The following is a 12,994-nucleotide window of genomic DNA, read 5'->3' on the forward strand; positions in this document are numbered from 1 at the left end:
AGCCCTGGAAGGACACCCGCCACACACACACCCACTGGAGAGAGACCTGGGCCCCTGACAGACCCCGGGACACACTACCCCATGGAGCTGTACCCCTCGCCCACCTGTGCCCCCCTCACCCTCTGGTCTGGGCAGGATTGTGTCACTAGTGGTTCCTCCCTGGAGCCAGTGTGACTGGTGAGGAAGAGTGAGTTGTTCGGGCTTCTAAGGCCCCTTAGGATTCCTGTGAGGCTTAGAGTGCAGGACCGGAGAGCCTTCTGTGCCAGCTGGTGGACAAGCAGCCCCTTACTTGGGTTGGCACCACATTCCTCCAAGGACAGTGGGCTTGCCGTGGTGTGGTGGTGGCCATGAGCTGCCCTGCCCACGCCCGCAGTGGCTCTGGGCGGGAGGGGATGTGGAGTTCCCATTGCCCTCTTTTACCGTCGGTATGCTGCACGGAGCCGCGGGCGGCAGGGGACAAGACAGACCGTGCCCCACGGGGCCGACCAGGGAGAGCAGACGCCCCAGCTCGAGCCGCGTCCAGCTGAAGGAACGGCTCCCCAGCGTCTGGAGGCCGGCGGCCCGCCCCGTGGGTTCTGGTTGCCAGGAGAGGCGGTCGCGCCCCGGTGTCCCAATCTCCCAGCTCCAACCCGCTGGCGGGGCGGGCCCTGGTGAGCGCGGACGTCAAGCGGGCAGGCGGGGCGGCCAGAGTCCGGGGCGATGGCGGCGGAGCAGGACCCCGAGGGGCGCGCGGCGGCGCGGCCGCTGCTCACCGACCTGTACCAGGTCACCATGGCACTGGGCTACTGGCGCGCAGGCCGCGCGCAGGACCAGGCCGAGTTCGAGCTCTTCTTCCGCCAGTGCCCGTTCGGCGGAGCCTTTGCCTTGGCCGCGGGGCTGCGAGACTGCGTGCGTTTCCTGCGTGCCTTCCGCCTGCGGGACGCAGGTAGGCCCCGGCCCGGCGAGCCCCTGCCCGCACGCCCCGCAGGCCCCGCCCGCCACGGCCTCTGTCGCCCCCAGACCTGCAGTTCCTGGCTTCGGCGCTGCCCCCAGACACAGACCCCGCGTTCTTTGAGCACCTTCGTGCCCTCGACTGCTCTGGTGTGACGGTGCGGGCCCTGCCCGAGGGCTCCCTCGCCTTCCCCGGCGTGAGTGCGGGGGGTGGGAGGCGGTGGCGGGGGGCGGCGAACGGGTCAGGGCGGCACCGAGTGACAGCCCGCCCCGCAGGTGCCGCTACTGCAGGTGTCCGGGCCGCTGCTGGTGGCGCAGCTGCTGGAGACGCCGCTCCTCTGCCTGGTCGGCTACGCCAGGTGGGGCCCGGGGTGGGAAGGCCGGATCCTGCGAGTGGGAGGGGCCTTCCCGGCCGGCCTGTGGGGCGTGGCCCCGTGGGGGCGGGGTGGGGGTGGAGCGCGGGTCCGCACCCGCTCCCGCTGCGCAGGGTCTCGAGAGAGGGAGGCCGGGCCGAGTAGCTTCCTGGCCGTCACTCCGGTCCCCTACCTACTCCCTTGCTCCCACAGCCTCATCGCCACAAATGCCGCGCGCCTTCGCCTGATCGCAGGGCCCGACAAGCGGCTGCTGGAGATGGGGCTTCGGCGTGCTCAGGGCCCCGACGGGGGTCTTACTGCTTCTACCTACAGCTACTTGGGCGGTGAGGGCCAGGAGACGGAAGGGAGGAGGAGTCTAGCCGCGAGGCCTTCCCCCTTCAATGTCTGAAGTCCCCCAACTTTATCCTGATCCAGGCTTCGATGCCAGCAGCAACGTGCTCGCAGGACAGCTGCGGGGCGTGCCGGTGGCTGGGACCCTGGCGCACTCCTTTGTCACTTCCTTTTCAGGCAGCGAGGTGCCCCCTGACCCGGTCAGTACCCTTGTCCCCCTAGTTGCATTCCAGAGGGCAGACCCCCAGGGCGATCCCTTCCCCAGAAGGAGATGCCAGACCCTGCTCAGCCCTCAGGCAGGTACCACGCCTGGCCCATCCAAGCCACCCTGGACTGGTGTCTCAGTGTAGTGCTGGCAGATGGATGCTCAGACTGTCTACTGGTGCGAGCCAGCCCGCCCCCCCCCCCCCCCCGCCCCCACCCCGCAACCATGCTCTGGGTCTTCCGTCCTTTACCCCTCTCCTTAGATGTTGGCTCCAGCGGCCGGTCAGGGCTCCCAGGTGGATCTGGCTGCCAGTGTGGAGACGTGGCTGGAGCGTGTGTGTGGCCACCTGGGGCTGGGTGTGCAAGAGCCGCACCGGGGAGAGCGGGCAGCCTTTGTGGCCTATGCCCTGGCCTTTCCCCGGGCCTTCCAGGGCCTGCTGGACACCTACAGTGTGCGGAGGTGAGGCCTGGCCATTCCCCAGGATGGTCTCAGCAGAGAAGCTGCAGATCCCCCATGCTGACCCTCCTGTCCCCATCCCCAGGAGCGGGCTCCCCAACTTCCTGGCTGTAGCCCTGGCCCTTCAGGAGCTGGGCTACCAGGCAGTGGGCGTGAGGCTGGACAGTGGCGACCTGCTTCAGCAGGCTCGGGAGATCCGCGGGGTCTTCCGGACAACTGCAGCCCAGTGAGTCCCTGGGAGGGGCTTTGTCTGCTGAGAGACCCCCTCCAGCTCAGGGGTATTGAGAGGGGAAGCGTGAGGGAGGCTCTCTGATGCTACCCGAGTGGCAATGCTGCAGTGGGCGAGGAGGCTGTGCTGGGCTCACTCAGGGGCCTGTAGGCATGAAGGCTTGAGCCAGACCAGGAGGTGGTAGAGGGCAGCTGGACGGGTGAGGGAGAGCCGCAGGAGTCGGGAACATCCGAGGGGCTACCTCACCACAGGTTTGGGGTGCCCTGGCTGCAGTCGGTCCCCATTGCTGTCAGCAACAACATTGACGAGGAGGAGCTGGCCCGGCTGGCCCAGAAGGTGGGCAGGGCAGCGGCAGGCCAGAGGGTGGCGTGGGGGCCCTGGGCCTGCACGTGCTGGCCGAGCTCAGTGCCCACCCACTCACCTTCCAGGGCAGTGAGGTGAACGTCATTGGCATCGGCACTAGCGTGGTCACCTGCCCTCGCCAGCCTTCCCTGGGCTGTGTCTACAAGGTGGGGCGCAGTGCGAGTGGGCTGGGGGTAGACCAGGGGTCCGGAAAGAAGGTCCAGCTAGCCCAGCACCCTGTCCCCACAGCTGGTGTCTGTGGGAGGCCAGCCGCGGATGAAGCTGACCGAGGACCCCGAGAAGCAGACATTGCCTGGGAGCAAGGCTGCCTTCCGGCTCCTGGGCTCTGATGGTGAGGCCCCTCCACCCTCCTCAGTTCAGTTCCAAGCCCCAGGCACCTCACGTTATTCTCGGCGCCCCTCACGTTATTCTCGGCGCCCCTCACGTTATTCTCGGCGCCCCTCACGTGCACACACAGGGTCTCTGCTGCTAGATGTGCTGCAGTTGGTAGAGGAGCCACCTCCTCAGGCTGGCCAGGAGCTGAGAGTCTGGCCTCGAGGGGCCCGGGAGTCCCGTACTGTGAGGCCGGCCCACGTGGAGCCGCTGCTGCGACTCTGGGTCCAGCAGGGACAGGTGACCACCCCTACCTACCCCCTGAGTCTGCACCTGCAACCCAGACCAAGCTCTGACATCTGACCTTGAGCCCCTTCCCGCCTCCCAACAGCTGTGTGAGCCGCTGCCATCTCTGGCTGAATCCAGAGCTTTTGCCCAGCAGTCCCTGCACCGTCTGAGCCCCGCCCACAGGCGGCTGGAGCAGCCGGCACTGTACCAGGTGCGTGCAAGGCCACGCCTTCAACCTGGCCAGCCTCGGATGACGCTGACCGAGGACCATGCTGTCTGCTTCCATGGCCCCATCACCCCCATGTCTCCCCGCTGCAGGTCGCGCTGTCTGAGAAGCTCCAGGCCCTGGTGGACAGACTGAGTGCCAGAGGAGCCCTCTGACAACCTGTGCTGGGAGCTGCCTGAAATTAACATGAGTCATTCACTGTCTCCACTTGTCATGTGTCATTTCTTCATCCAGCCTGCCACTCGCTGGACCCTCAGGGCTTCCTGGGGTGGACTGGAGTCAGGAATTAGTGAGAGGGTTTATGCTCCCAGGAGAGACCCCAGGCTGGCCAGGGTTCAGGAGTCAGCCCTATGCTGAGGCCTGAAGTCAGCTAAGGCTTATGGGAGGGTGTCCAAGGCTTGAGGAGCTGGACTCTAGGGGCAGATCGGGGCAGGGAAGGGGTATAGGGAACGGGGGGTGGTCTTTGCCCAACTAAGAGCTGAGGGAGTGGCTGGGAGACCTCTCCATGAGGCTGGAGGCGGGAGCCACAGGGTGGGGTTGAAGCGCCAGCTGGAGGGGCTCTGGGATTCCCCCTGGGAAGGCTCGCTGGGATACCTCCACCTCCCCAAGGGGAGGCCTGGGTGTCCCCTGCCGCTGCTACTGGCAGGCTCCACGGGCCTCTGTGCCCCTGGGCTCCCCCCATCCGGCTCCCTCTTGGCTCTGGCGTGTCACAGTGTGGACCAGGCCTCGGTCGTGGGGACCCAGCTGCTGCCCCCGAAGTGCCAGGAAAGGCTTGGAGCGGTGGGGCCTGCCTGACCAGAGCCAGGGAGGAAGTTAGGGAGCAGGGGCCCGCCCTGGGCACCTGGCCAAGTCCTGGCTGCCCCGCCTCTGTGCAGCAGGCTTGTCAGGTCTCCACCTGCTTCCGCTCCAGGAGAGAGGGTCAAGGCTCTGCAGGACACGGGGGCCAAGGCCTCGGTCTCTTGTCCAGGAGGTGGGCAGCTCGAGGAACCAGCAAGGGCGTGGGGGAATGCTGACTGTCCAGGGGATGGCCCCCGGGCTCTCCCGCTGCTCAGGTATTTGGCAGGACCAGCTCTTCTGGCTCCCCCAGCCCGGGCTGGGCAGTGGCCACTGCGTTGCTGGGTGAGGATGACAGTGGGGATTTGGGACAAAGGCCTGGTCAGGCCTCCTGGGGAGAGAGGGGCTTGGAGAGAGATACACACACCCCTGCCAGCACGCACACAACAGAGCACACCCAGGCCCAAGGCCCCCTCATGTCACCACTTCTGAGCTTTGCACTCTGGTGCTGGGACCCAGACCCTCCCCCAGTGACCCATCCAGTGACGTCAGTCACCTGTGAGGGCACCAGAGGCACTGGGCAGCTCCTCTTCTGCTGGCCCACCCCCAGGGCTGCTCTGAGTTCAAAGAGGGCGGCAGCTCTCGGACCATCCCCTTCCCGGAGGTCCGGTCGGGTGGGAACACGGAGGGGACAGCCCAGCCCCAGCCCCAGGCCCAGCATGGGACTCGACTGCCTTTCAGGGCTGAGTCAGGCGAGGTCTCAGCTCAGGGCTGGGCCAGACCCTCAAGAGCTGTGCACGCTTGCCAGGATTCCCTGCCCAGCAGGGTTGGCATTCAGGTCAAGGGCTCGCCTCCCTGCCACCACCCCCTTGTACTCCCTGCCCTGACAGATCCTCTGTCCCCCAGGGACCTTGCTTGGCCCTTTCCTAGGGCCCGGTGGGCAGAACTGGACCCCAGACACTCAGGCTGCAGGCAGCCTGGGCAGGAGGGCCCTCCCAAAGCCCCTGGCGGGTACCACACCTGGAGACACCTCTGTATGGCTCCCCACCTCCACCCTACACACACACACACACATACACACACGCCACCACGCCTGGTCCCGCCTGCCTGGGGCTTGCTTCTAGGTCAGGCCTGGGCATGACTTCCTGGGAGGACCAGCGACAGGTGCTACAAGCTTGGCGTGAGCCACGGCCATGGCTGGGGGCATGTGGGGCCCTGCCCGTGGGGCCCCCGTGGGGGCCCTGACCCTGACAGCCCTGGCTGAAGGGATCCGGGCCAGCCGGGGGCAGCCCACGGGACCCCCTGCCCCAGGCCCTCAGCCCCAGCCTGAACCTGAACCTGCAGTGGCGGAGCCTGGGAGGGCAACCACCATCCCCATGGCTGGCGGTGAGCCCCTCTCCCCGCCCCCTCCCCAGGAGCCAGCCCCCGAGGGGCCCCAGCTGGTAAGCAGGAGGGCTGCCTGGGGGTCAGGGGAGGTAATGAGGGAGGGGGCTGGGAGATGGCAGAAAGGCTCTGTGGAGGGAGGAAGAGTGTGAGAGAGGCAAGGGGGCTCCACATGCCCCCCCTCCACCCCCAGATTCCCCGGAGCTCCTGGGAGGAGGGGGCCCTCGCAGACCTGGCCATGTACACCGCCACCTGCCTGGAAGAGGCTGGCTTTGTGGGAACCCAGGCGACAGCGCTCACCCTGTCCTCAGCCCTGGAGGCGCGGGGGCACAGGCTGGAGGACCAGGTGAGCCCCCGGCCCCTCCCCACGGCCCCTCCCCGGCCTGGCCCCTCCAAGGCTGGGGGGTCGGGATGAGCTGTGCCTGCCTGGCGGGGGCAGGGCTCACAGAGCCCTGACCGCCGCCCGCCGCCTCCCACGCCAGGTGCATGGGCTCGTGCGGGGGCTGCTGGCGCAGGTGCCCCACCTGGCAGAGGGGCGGCCCCGGCGGGCGGCGCTGCGGGTGTTGAGCGCGCTGGCTCTGGAGCACTCCCGGGACGTGGTGTTCGCCCTGCTGCGCTGCTCACCGGCCCCGGACGGGTAACTTGCCCCGCCCCACCAGGCGCGCGCCCGACGCGGCTTCCTTCCCCCTTCCGGCTTGGTCGTGGAGTCTGGCCCAGGGCAGACGGAGGAGGGAGCCTTTCCCCTCCCCTCCTCCCTCTCGTCCTCCCGCTGCCCCTCCCACCTCGGGTCCTCTGCTGGTTCCTGGCTGCAGCCTGGCCTTCTCTCTCCCTGCCTGGGGGTGCCCGCCTGAGCAAGCCGGGTGGCTTTTGCACCCCCAACGCCCCTGGCTCTGGTTAGTCTGCCCCCAGGGAAAGTTACCTCTGGTTTTATTCCCCATGGTGACTGTTCGTGATGCCAGGCTTGTTGCTGGCCCGTTGGGGTCCCATGTGGTCTGCACAGATGCCACTCATCTTGTTCCTCAGGGATTGCCAGGGTGGGGTGGGGGGCAGTTAACCCTCCCTCCTCCTGCTGGAGTCCTAGTGGCTGCCTCCCCGACTTGGGGGCTCTCCTCACCCCAGCCCCAGACCCTGTCTCACATGCCCCATGCCCCCAGAGCGGCCGCTGAGCTCTGGCGCAGCCTGAGCCGGAACCAGCGTGTGAACGGACAGGTGCTGGTGCAGTTGCTTTGGGCGCTAAAGGGCTCAGCCGGATCCCAGCTGGAGGCGCTGGCGGTAGGTGGCTCTGTCCAGCTTGCCAGGGGACACCCCAGCCCTGGCCCAAGAGGCCAGGAAAGTCTGGTTACAGGGGCTCGGGGGCAGCAGGCACTCACCCTAGTCACACCCATCCATAACGTCCTTTGAGTGTGGAGGCCTTGTCCTCTCCGTCTGCCATGTCTGAGCCTGAATGAGCCCCTGGTTCCACAGGCCACTCGCGCCCTTGGGGAGATGCTGGCTGTGTCCGGCTGCATAGGTGCCACTCGAGGCTTCTACCCGCACCTTCTCCTGGTGCTGGTCACTCAGCTCCATGAGCTGGCATGGGACGCACACCCCCCCGACACACCCAAGGTTTGGGCCCCATCTCACCGAGGGCCACCGCACAGTCATGCCAGGTGAGGGGGTGCACACCAGGGTGTGAGGGCTGGCCCAGTGCCTTCCTGGCCCTCACTGCCCACTCGCCACTGCCCCCGCCTCCAGCTGCACCTTGGAGGCCCTGAAGGCCCTGCTCTCTGGGGATGGAGGCCGCATGGTGGTAACGTGCATGGAGCAGGCTGGAGGCTGGAGGAGACTGGTGGGAGCCCGCACCCACCTGGAGGGTGTCCTGCTGCTGGCCAGGTGCGGGGCAGGGATGTGGGCGAAGCAGGGGCATGGGGGTTGGGGGGGCGGCTTCTTGAGAGAAAGCTTCCATTTGGCCCCGTCCCAGTGCCCTGGTGGCCCATGCCGACCACCACCTGCGAGGCCTGTTCGCTGACTTGCTGCCGCGGCTGCGCAGCACAGAGGACGCACAGCGCCTGACGGCCATGGCCTTCTTCACCGGGGTGAGCCCGCTTCCAGGACGGGTGGGGAGGAGTGACAGTGAGCTTGGCCCCTAAGCGGCTCTGGCCTGCACAGAAAGCCAGTGCGCTGACCCAGTGTCCCCCGCCCAGCTGTTGCAGAGCCAGCCCACTGCGCGGCTCCTGCGGGAGGAGGTGATCCTGGAGCGGCTCCGCGCCTGGCAGGGCGACCCTGAGCCCACCGTGCGCTGGCTGGGCCTGCTGGGCCTCGGCCACCTGGCGCTGAACCGCGGGAAGGTGAGGGAGGGGCGGGGCGGGGCGGGGCGGGCTGGGCGAGGGGCCTTCCACTAATCCCTGTCCCCCCCGCAGGTGCGCCACGCGACCACGCTGCTGCCCGCGCTCCTGGGCGCGCTGGGCGAGGGTGACCCGCGGCTCGTGGACGCCGCGCTGGGGGCGCTGCGGAGGGTCCTGCTGCGGCCGCAGGCGCCCGTGCGGCTCCTGAGCTCGGAGCTGCGGCCACGCCTCCCACCGCTCCTGGACGACGTGAGCCCCGCCCGCCCCCTCCGGCTGTCTTTCCCACGACCCTGCCCGCCCCCCTCGCCGGTTCCCCTACCAGGTCCCGCTGGGGCCCCCAGGGCACTCCCGCAGACTGCAGCCCCCCGGACGCCCTCTCCCTGCCGGCTCCTAATCGCGCCCTCCTGTGCAGGCCCGGGACTCGGTCCGCGCCTCCGCAGTCGGGCTGCTCGGGACGCTGGTGCGGCGCGGCCGGGGCGGGCTCCGGGTGGGGCTCCGCCGCCCCCTGCGGAAGCTGGTGCTGCAGTGTCTCGTTCCGCTGCTGTTGCGCCTGCACGACCCCAACCCAGACACCGCTGAGGTCAGCTCCCGACAGTGTCCTGACCACTCCACCCTTCCCCACCACAGACGCCTCTCCAGAGAGCATAGGTCAGGGACTTCCCCGAAGATCGCAGGCGGCTTGGACAAGCAGGACTCCTCCGCCCCTCACCCTGGCCACCTCCTACCTCCCAGGTCCTTTCTTGCCACTTTCCTTTCGGACCTGTAACCTCGCTCCCTACCCGTTCCAGAGCTCAGAATGGACCCTGGCCCGCTGTGACCAGGCCCTGCACTGGGGCCTGCTGGAGGAGATGGTCACGGTGGCCCACTACGACAGCCCTGAGGCCCTAAGCCGCATCTGCCACTGCATGGTCAGTTGGGGGGACGGTGAGAATGATGGGGTGTGGTCAGCTGTCCACTTGGTCCAGTATACACCGGGGCCACTCCCCCCCAGACTGAGACTCCTCACCCTTCCCGTCAAGGTGGTAGCATGTTGAAGCCTGGCCTCACCTCTGAGGCCTCCACTCCACGCAGAGCTGGCCCACCTGCCCCACCAGCCCTTCTGTCCCCAGGTCCAGTGGTACCCGAGTCATGTGCCCAGCTTCCTGAGCCAGACCCAGGGCTACCTAAGGAGCCCTCAGGGCCCCCTGCGCCGGGCGGCCGTCCTGCTCACAGGTGAGGCAGGCCTGGCATCACGCTGCTCCCTGCACCCAGGGCTCTGGGCGCTGGGCCAGCCCCTCACTGCTGTGGGCACGGGGCCAGCACTCAGGGCTTCGCTTTGGTCCAGGCTTCCTGGTCCATCACTCCAGTCCCAGCCACGTCAACCAGGACCTGCTGGACTCTCTGTTCCAGGGTGAGCCCAACTCGCCCTCCTGGGGTTCCGCAGGGTTCCAGAGAGGTGGTGGCTGCCAGGGAAGAGTGGATGGGAGTGGATGGGTGGGGGAACGGGATGGATGGGGGACAGCCCGCGAGCCGCCCCCCCCCCCCCTCCCGCCGCATGAACCGCTCTGTCCCCGCAGACTTGGGGCGGCTGCGGAGCGACCCTGAGCCCGCTGTGGCGGCGGCAGCACACGTGTCTGGCCAGCAGGTGGCGTTGCTGGCCCGCGCGCAGCCCCAGCCCTGCGGCTGGAGCCTCCGGCACCTCCCCCGCCCCGGCCGGCCCCGCCCCCGGCCGGCCCGGCCCCCGCCCGTCTACGCCGGCAGCCCGTTCCAGCACCGCAGCCTCCCCGGCCGCTGGGGCTGTTCAGGTGCAGGCTGAGCTAACCCGCCGGCCCTCCAATGGGGGCCACGGTGCTGACTCGGGCTCCCTGCTCTGTGGCCTGTCTTGGCTAGGGGGCAGATCTGCAGAAGAGGTCCGCCTTGAGGGGCACCCTGGGCACAGTGCTGGGCACCAATGCCTGTCCCCCACCCTGGCGGGGCTCTGCACAGTCTGCTGCACACAAAGACCCCCCCACCCCGACAGCCCTGTGACTAGATGGACCACCAGTTTCTGACGCAGCACCTTCACCCTCAGCTTCTCGCTTCATCCACCTCTCGGTCCGTCTGTCCCTCAGCAGGCCTGTGCCTCTCCCAGCCCCTTGGCATGTGCCCTGCCTGGATGGCACCTGGCCTTCTGGGACCAGGCCGGGTGGGGACACGGAAGTGGGTGCAGCCCTGGGAGCCATCCCCGTGAAAGGCTGCCTCTGCCGGCCACATGCTGGCTGGGAGGTTCTGAGGTTTCCGGTCACACCCTCCCTGCTCAAGAAGCACCCGTCTGGCCTCCTGTCCACACCCACTGCCCAGCAGCCTGGCCCCATTCCTGCCCCTCCCCTCTAGCTCACTGTCTCAGACCCCTGGGGTCTTCTCTGGACGCGGCCCCCGACTTCCCACTGGACACCGCAGGTCTGAGATGATGCCTGCGGGCTCAGGTGTTGGGTGCCAGCATCTGCCCCTCACCAGGCTGAGCTGTCACACCCGCATCCCAGCACCTGCTCAGGGCCGGGTGAGGGAAGAGGTCCCTCAGGACTGCTCCAAAGCAGTGACCCAGGCTCTCCAGATCCGGGACGAGCGGCTTCTGCCACCTGGAATGCCCACCCTGAAGTGTCCTCTTGCCTTTTCAGGGCCCCAAAAGCTGCCTCCTCAGAGAAGGAGGCCTCCACTCACACAGCCTCTTGGAGGCTGGGGTCGGTCCTGCCCATCCCAAGGGAAAGCATTTGAAATAAAGATATAGCCGGACATCGCTGGTGGTCCAGCAGTTAAGCCTCTGCGCTCCCAATGCAGGGAGCACAGGTTCGATCCCTGGTTAGGGAACTAAGATCCCACATGCTGCACCGTGCAGCCAAAATAAAAACACAGATCCTAGGGGTTTGGTGTCTGTCTGGGCCAAGGCTGGGCTCTGATGAGCTGTGCCTGATCCAAGATCAGGCTTGGGCTAAGATGACAGGGAAGGCAGCATGTGGCTGCCAACAAAGGTCCATCTAGTCAAAGCTATGGTTTCTCCAGTAGTCATGTATGGATATGAGAGTTGGACTATAAAGAAAACTGAGCGCCAAAGAATTGATGCTTTTGAATTGTGGTGTTGGAGAAGACTTTTGAGAGTCCCTTGGGTTGCAAGGAGATCCAACCAGTCCATCCTAAAGGAAATCAGTCCTGAATATTCACTGGAAGGACTGATGTTGAAGCTGAAACTCCAATACTTTGGGCACCTGATGCAAAAAGACCCTGATGCTGGGAAAGATTCAAGGCGAGAGGAGAGGGGGATGACAGAGGATGAGATGGTTAGATGGCATCACCAGCTCAGTGGACATGAGTTTGAGTAAGCTCTGGGAGTTGGTGATGGACAGGGAGGCCTGGCGTGCTGCAGTCCGTGGAGCTGCAAGACACCACTGAGCAACTGAACTGAACTGAACTGAGCATGTGGCTGGGGGTTGGGCCAGCCCTGGGCGGAGTCAGGCAGGCTTTGCCCTGACTGAGAAGCTGTGCTGCCCACACAGGCCCTGAGCAGTCAGAGCTTCGCGGGGCGAGGCCGGGGTCTCCTCGTTGGTCACTCTGAGGGCAGGGGAGGCCCTGGCCAAGGGCACTCGCCCGTGAGAAGCCAGGGGCATAGTTTGGTGTATTAGTTCACAATTCTCCAAGGGGAATGCCAAAATTGGATTAAACTACAAGAAATATCCGGGGACACACTGGGGAGTCCAGGAGGCCATCAGAGCCCGGGAGGCAGAAGGAAGGGAGGCTGGTGAGAATGTCCTCAGGGGTCTCCAGCCCGACCCCATCAGGGAGGCGCCAGGTCCCAGTCCTGCGGCCCCTCCACTGCTGCCGGCAGGGTGGTGGGAGGACCTCCCTCAATCGCCTGATGGTCGGGCCCCTCAGGGTCTTGCAGCCTGGAGCCAGAAGCTGGGGGAACGTCTGAGGCCCACTGCCCCCACCAGGCACGAGCCTGTCCAACCACAGGGTGTGGCTGCACAGGCGAGGGGCAAAGCCCCCAGCAAGGCTCGCTGGGAAGCGGGGTTCAGCCTCACGAGGGGCTTGGCAGGCAGCACCCCGCCTCTTCCATGCCTCCCCGCAGGGCCTGGGCCTCTCTGGCCTGGGAGCCCACTCCCCTCCACTCCGCAGGCCATCTGGAGTGAACCTGCCCCCAGCCCCCCTGCCGTGAGGGCGTCCCTTACCCTGTAGCTGGGCCCCCGCCAGACACCCTGCTTGCCGATTTGTCCTGGGAGTGGGACGCTTCTCAGAGATTTCTCTGCTGCGGTCCCCAAGGAGGCTCCAGTCAGGGCGGCGACACCGTAGCTCTGCTCCTGGATGAGCCCCGCTCCCGGGTGAGCGCTGTTGGTTGGTGGGCGTCCAGGTGACCAGGCCCAGCAGAGCCACCCACAGAGCGCTCACCTACCCCCAGGGTCTAGGGTCGGGGTATGCTGCTTTACACAGAGATCCCCCTGCCACGCCTTGATCTTGATGCTTAGATGCTCTCAAATGAGCTGTCACTGGAGATCTCCGGGCACTGGCGACCCTGGAGCCTGAGGGCCAACAGTGAGATCCTCCAAAGGGTGCCTGTATGGGGCTCAGCAGACTGTTCACCACCTGATCCTGTGGAGAGTGTCTCGGGGCGCCAGAAGAAGCACTGGTGGGCCCACTCGCTGCTTTCCAAGACCTGTGCTGGTCCAGTCCCGTTTGCCTTGGTGGTGCCTTTCAGTCCTCTAGCAAGGTTCCCAAAAGAGGCTCTGGAGAACACAAACAGGCCTGGGAAGTGTCCAACTTCTCCCTTGCCCTGGGTGAGGGGACAATTGC

General features: G+C 66.5%; 3 protein-coding genes across 3 annotated transcripts in view; 2 read left to right on the top strand and 1 right to left on the bottom strand.

Annotated features, from left to right (window-relative positions):
• The window catches only part of LOC128059631 (zinc finger protein 850-like), a 259,860-nt gene that overhangs the window by 58,698 nt on the left and 188,168 nt on the right, over window positions 1–12,994 (bottom strand). The gene's annotated exons all lie outside the window — the stretch shown is intronic.
• On the top strand, window positions 700–3,916 carry NAPRT (nicotinate phosphoribosyltransferase). Its single transcript, XM_052651875.1, has 13 exons — window positions 700–925; window positions 1,000–1,127; window positions 1,207–1,289; window positions 1,497–1,627; window positions 1,719–1,834; window positions 2,102–2,298; window positions 2,381–2,521; window positions 2,776–2,860; window positions 2,953–3,033; window positions 3,116–3,218; window positions 3,345–3,499; window positions 3,591–3,698; window positions 3,806–3,916. The coding sequence occupies exons 1-13, from the start codon at window positions 700–702 to the stop codon at window positions 3,866–3,868; spliced, it is 1,617 nt and encodes a 538-aa protein (XP_052507835.1). The 3' UTR covers window positions 3,869–3,916.
• Window positions 5,681–9,989, top strand: MROH6 (maestro heat like repeat family member 6). Its single transcript, XM_052651871.1, has 14 exons — window positions 5,681–5,929; window positions 6,064–6,216; window positions 6,353–6,507; window positions 7,025–7,142; window positions 7,335–7,519; window positions 7,605–7,742; window positions 7,831–7,945; window positions 8,054–8,197; window positions 8,270–8,443; window positions 8,607–8,774; window positions 8,983–9,102; window positions 9,304–9,406; window positions 9,519–9,584; window positions 9,751–9,989. Exons 1-14 carry the CDS (start codon window positions 5,681–5,683, stop codon window positions 9,987–9,989), a joined length of 2,127 nt encoding a protein of 708 aa, XP_052507831.1.

This window comes from Budorcas taxicolor, chromosome 14 (assembly GCF_023091745.1).
Source record: "Budorcas taxicolor isolate Tak-1 chromosome 14, Takin1.1, whole genome shotgun sequence".
Taxonomy (NCBI): domain Eukaryota; kingdom Metazoa; phylum Chordata; class Mammalia; order Artiodactyla; family Bovidae; genus Budorcas; species Budorcas taxicolor.